This window comes from Capsicum annuum, chromosome 12 (assembly GCF_002878395.1).
Source record: "Capsicum annuum cultivar UCD-10X-F1 chromosome 12, UCD10Xv1.1, whole genome shotgun sequence".
Taxonomy (NCBI): Eukaryota; Viridiplantae; Streptophyta; class Magnoliopsida; order Solanales; family Solanaceae; genus Capsicum; species Capsicum annuum.
The window spans coordinates 3,374,528-3,380,155 of NC_061122.1; the positions used below are offsets into that span (position 1 = coordinate 3,374,528).

A 5,628-nucleotide genomic window follows, 5' to 3' on the forward strand; every position below is an offset into this window, starting at 1 on the left:
ATTACAAATTAAATAATTGAAATATGTACCTTTATAACATGGAGGACCTCTTGAACTTTAGGGTTATTTGCCCAGTAAAATGAGAGCTCAAGTTTAGCAACCTGAAATTATAAAAACACATGCATAAAGTCTCAGCCCTTCTCGACTTGCCTCGCTCTCAGGTCGATAAGCAGTATTCTAGTCGTACCATTGCTCTTAGGTTGATCTTTCTACTTGGCTAAGTAGTATTCTAATCGTACCATAGCTGTCAGGTCGATCTTTCTACTTGACTCTCAGTCCCTTCTCGACTTGCCACGCTCTCAGGTCGATAAGTTGTATTCTAGTTGTACCATCGTTCTCGGGTCGATCTTTCTACTTGACTAAGTAATATTCTAGTAGTACCATCGGTCTCTAAGTAGGTCAATCTTTCTACTTGACTAAGTAGTATTCTAGTCGTACCTGTTATATCATAATGTATTCGGGTACACAGAATCTGTATATGTGCAACAACAACTTCAACTTTAATTCAATGTTTAAAAAACAAGAACACAATGAAGTACAGAAAATACCCTCAACCCAAGATCAAAGTGATCTTTATAAAAGGTGTATTTTATTTTCAGAAATTAAGATGAAACAGAAATGGCCAAATCCTCCGAATTCACGGAGTGTCCTTAAGGAAATAATTCCCCTAATTGTACCTGAGGTTGCGGAATTTTCCTCCCAGGATAAAATGGTCAAACAAACCAACTGTAGCGGTACCTCAAACAATTGGAATATCTTCGAACTCACTGAACAGTTTGATTGATCACACAGAATATTTTGAAGACAAGAAGAGTTTGTGTATTTTGAAAATTTCGTATCTAAACTTGTGAATAAAAACAGGTTTATATAGCCATAACATGCCTCTTCTGAAAAGAGGCAATGGTTCACTTTAAAGGTTGCACCTTTTCTGAAAAATCATGTCTGTTTGTCCAAGGAATCTGTCTGTTCGAAACAGTGCATCCTTCTGAAGCATCTGTTCAGTTCGAAACAGTTTCTGCATGTATGTTTCGAAACACTACTGAATGCATATAAATAGAGTATTAAACACAGAAAATGATGCACTTTCCAATTTGGAAGTATACTTTCTAAATTGTGTTCTCCTTTCCTCCACTTTTCTCTCCATTTTCCATTCACACCTTTTTCATACATATTGAACCCAACAGTACCAACGGTATCAAGTCAGTTGATCTTTCTACTTAACTAAGTAGTATTCTAATCGTGCCTTTGCTCTCAAGTCGATCTTTCTACTTGACTAAGTAGTATTCTAGTCGTACCATCGCTCTCAGGTCGATCTATCTACGTCACTAAGAATTATTCTAATCATACCATCGCTCTCAAGTCGGTCGATCTTTCTACTTGACTAAGTAGTATTCTAGTCGTACCCTCGCTTTCAAGTCGATCTTTCTACTTGACTACGTAGTATTCTAGTTGTATCATCGCTCTCAAGTCGATCTTTCAACTTGACTAAGTAGTATTCTAATTGTACCCCCACTCTCCAGTTGGTCAATCAAGTAGTATTCTAGTCGTACCATCGCTCTCAAGTCGGTCAATCTTTCTACTTGACTAAGTAGTATTCTAGTCGTACCATCGCTCTCAAGTCGGTCTATCTTTCTACTTGACTAAGTAGTATTCTAGTCGTACATTTGGTGTATGAGCTAGCCTATAGTGTGGTCAGCAATATATTATTGACATCCATTTATTCTTTTTAGAAAGAGCGGAATTAAGTACAGAGTTCTCGATTGTATAGATCCTGGTAATCCCCTTTTCTTGATTGTATCGATCCCTCCTCATCTTAATTGTATCAATCCAAACCTCCAACCCCCACCCCAAATCTCAATTATATTTTATCTTTTTAGTACAGGTGTTCGTCAACGATGAAAGCTGTTGAACTTCAGACTTTCTTGAAGTAACAATTGAAGTACTTACACGACTTTCTTGACAAATGGAATCATCATTTTTCAACGTGACAAAATCCTCTCCAAGTGATCTTCTTTCACCAAATAATTGTTGTTGATTTGGAGAGTCTAATCCACAAAGAGGCTCTAAAATATGTAGATCATATATACCACTTACAAGCTACAAAAAAAATTATTACAACCTATTAAAAATAAAGTAAGTTATTCTAAATAATTCTATAATATGTCTCATTTTAAAAAAAAAAAAATGCAACTTTACTTTACCTTCTTGAACATTGTAAGATATTGTACACATAGTTCATTTGTAGGACTTATGTTTTGATAATCACCTTTGCAATTCTCCTTTAGTGACTAAAAATATTACAACAAGAATATATCAACTCATCATTTTTGTGCAAAATTGTTTGACATAAAATTATTTGGATAAAATTCATAAATAGTCACTTTTCAGTTCGTATAATTGAAAAATAGTTATTGTCATGGAGTTTCAAATTTTATAGGTACGGGAGAGACTAACCACTTTTCAACCTCTTTAAAATTCAAAATAGCTATCTTCATGAAGTTTCAAATTTTATAAATGAAACTTCAGAATAGTGTCATGCAATTTCACGTGTAAAATATAAAACTCCGTAAAAATAACTATTTTTCAAAGGCATGACCGAAAAGTGGATAGTTTGAAATTTCACAAATAAAACTTTAAACAATAACTATTATTAATTACAAAACTGAAAAATGACTATTTGTGAATTTTACAAAATTATATACAAAATAAAAATGAACCAACCTTATAAAGTTCATCAGGAATTAGGCCCATACCATGACTGAAAGGAATTTGATAATTTTTTTCTTCTGGAAATGTTGCTGGATTGCCAAGTGTATAGCCCTAAAGAATATTACCATTAAAAAATGGGAAAGTTAGGGATATATATTACTCAATTGATTAGTTTATAAAAGTTCACATTATACACAATATACACAATTAATGTATATGTTATGTATAGATACAGATAGTATATGTATTGAAACTCATTTTAGAAGGGAAAAACAAACCTCATTTTCCCCTTAAACAATCATAAGAGTTGAGGGGTAAATTTAGATTTTTTTATTTTTTTTTTAAATGAATCATTTTAGTCATTTTTTTCTTTAATAAATAAATAAATAAATTTGGACACGTAAAGTTCACTCATCGTACGTTAGAGCTCCATTAGTAATAAGAGCGCAAATATGAGATGATTACTAACGACAAGGGTATTTATTTTTCTTCTTAAATTTTATGTCAAAATTAAATAACACTACATAAAGTGGGACAAAGGAGAAATTAAGAGAATATTACCTTAATGTTGATCAATTGCTTGTTGGCTGTTTCATTTCCTGCATTTTCATATCACTCTATCTATATAAGTCATTTTTCGAAAAATATTTTTTGAAAAATATTTTACGAATAATAAATATATTTATTAAAAATTAATTATAATATTACAAAACCCGCTAGTACTTTGATAAAGCGTATTATTATATGAACTTACCATCTGATATTAGTTGAACAATAACTGGAATTATGATGCCTGAATATGAGTCCCCAGAAACATAAAAGGGATTCGAAATAAATTCTGTATAATCATCGAACCACTGCAACATGAATCATACGTATCGTTAGTTTTGTGTAATATTAAAAAGCAGTTCGATGCATAAAGCATCTCGCGTGATATTATCATATCATATTATAAAGAGAATTAGTTTAATATTGTTGAAACATTTGTAAAAAATATGTACCTTTAATAGAAACTCATAGACATAATTGCTAGCTTGTAGATCATCAGTACATTTGGATGTTGAAGTTATTGAAAATCCAGTATTTAAAGGCTGGTCCAAGAAAATTATACTTGCAAACTACAAATTAAACGAAGCGTATCGATAAATATTATATTCTTTTAAGTGATCTGATAATGTATATAACTTAAACTCGAGAATTAAATGTACATTATGTTTGTGTTTACCTTTGTCCAAGAATATGGAGCAGAAACAAGAATAGGTAGGCTTCCATTAAATGTTTTTTGAGCAAAAGCTAATGGACCTACAAAACATAGTTTTATCAGTGTATTTTAATTTGTTAAATTTAATAAAATAAAATTGTCATTGAAATTAAATATACAGTATTTATATTCGTTAGTGATGATAAAAATGATTTGTAGTGATGGTTATGGTAATGGTTGGTGTTATTGGTTGGTAATGATGATGGTGATAGCTGTTCTAGTTGAGGCGGTTGGTGGTGATTATTGTCACGAACTAAAAATAGGTATGTGATGATACTTGTCACATTCACCGAACAAGTACGCTTAGCTCAATCCAAAGAAGAAGAATTAAAAGGATTCAGGAGCGGACCAGAAGAATCTCAAATATATGTATAAAAAAACGAGACACGAGTTTCAATGATACATCCAAGTCTTATTGTCATCAGTACAAGCATCTAATGCAGATTCAATTAATAGTAATAATTGTCTAAAATGTCTTAGATGTGAATAAAACATAAGACACAATAAATAGAAAGATTCGAGATATTCCAAAGTCCATCGGTCGCAACCTCGATCTTCACAATGTCAACTCCGACGAAACGTCATTTACCATCTATCAATCGAACCAATACTCGTACAAGGTGCAGATGGTGATAATTGATGATGGTGCTAAGTGTGATGATGGAAGTGACAGATAGTACTAGGGATTAATCGTAGTGGTGGCAATGACTGATAGTGGTGGTGGAGGCGGCATCAACAATAGTGACGACAGTAAATATAACTATAATGATTAAAGTGGTACGTGGTGTATCGATTGACTGTAGTGGTTGACATTCGCGGTGGTTGCTCGGTGGTAGTTGTGATGACAAACGGGGTTTGATGATAGCGATGACCGGTAATTGGTGGTTGACTATCGTATGATGACTGTGACGGCAATGGTTGTTAGAGGAGGTGGCTAGTAATTGAGTCAACACTTAAGCCTGTTTGAATTAACTTATTTTAAGCGTTTCTAAGCCAAAATAATTTTTAAGCATAACCGGTATACTTTTCAAATTACTAATCCCATATTTTATATTTACTTGTATTCATATTTTACATAATCTAATAGTGCAATTTTTTATTACATTATCAATCAATCAATATATATAAACCAAAATATATTTTAATACTTACCAATTTCATATAATAGGCCTGAGATAGATGAGCAATCAGGCCCACCCGTTAGCCATATCAAGATCGGATCTTTTCTCGGGTCGGATTCAGATTTAACAAAGTAATAAAATAGTTGTACTTTCTTTGATTCGTCAACTCCGATATATCTAACAATCAGATCACTTATAAGATAATAATTATATATGTACTTATATGATTGATAAGAATTAGCTGGTAATCCTATAAAAAAATAATTATATGATTGATAAGAATTAGCTGGTAATCCTATAAAAAAATAATTATTAACTTGTAATTTATAGGTTAATTACACAAACACTTTGTTTGGATCGTTGTAAATAAAATGTTTGTTTTAATGCTTACTTAAAAGAGAAAAGATATCTTTTCCCCCTGAACTTGTCGTCACAATTCACTTTATCTCTTAAACTTAACTTCCGTTTATTTAACCCCTTAACAACTTTCAAATGAATTAAATTCCCCCCTATAGCTGACGTGGCCAAAAAAAAAAA

General features: G+C 32.1%; 1 protein-coding gene across 1 annotated transcript in view; it reads right to left on the reverse strand.

Annotated features, from left to right (window-relative positions):
• LOC124889263 (serine carboxypeptidase-like 10) overlaps positions 1-5,628 on the reverse strand; it is a 12,279-nt gene that overhangs the window by 1,623 nt on the left and 5,028 nt on the right. Inside the window, exons 2-9 of the mRNA XM_047400578.1 lie at positions 3,935-4,011; positions 3,711-3,827; positions 3,464-3,566; positions 3,271-3,308; positions 2,722-2,820; positions 2,202-2,288; positions 1,948-2,097; positions 30-101 (exon numbers count right to left, since the gene is read on the reverse strand). Coding sequence (XP_047256534.1) covers positions 30-101; positions 1,948-2,097; positions 2,202-2,288; positions 2,722-2,820; positions 3,271-3,308; positions 3,464-3,566; positions 3,711-3,827; positions 3,935-4,011 — 743 coding nt within the window. The remainder of the gene's footprint in view (positions 1-29; positions 102-1,947; positions 2,098-2,201; positions 2,289-2,721; positions 2,821-3,270; positions 3,309-3,463; positions 3,567-3,710; positions 3,828-3,934; positions 4,012-5,628) is intronic.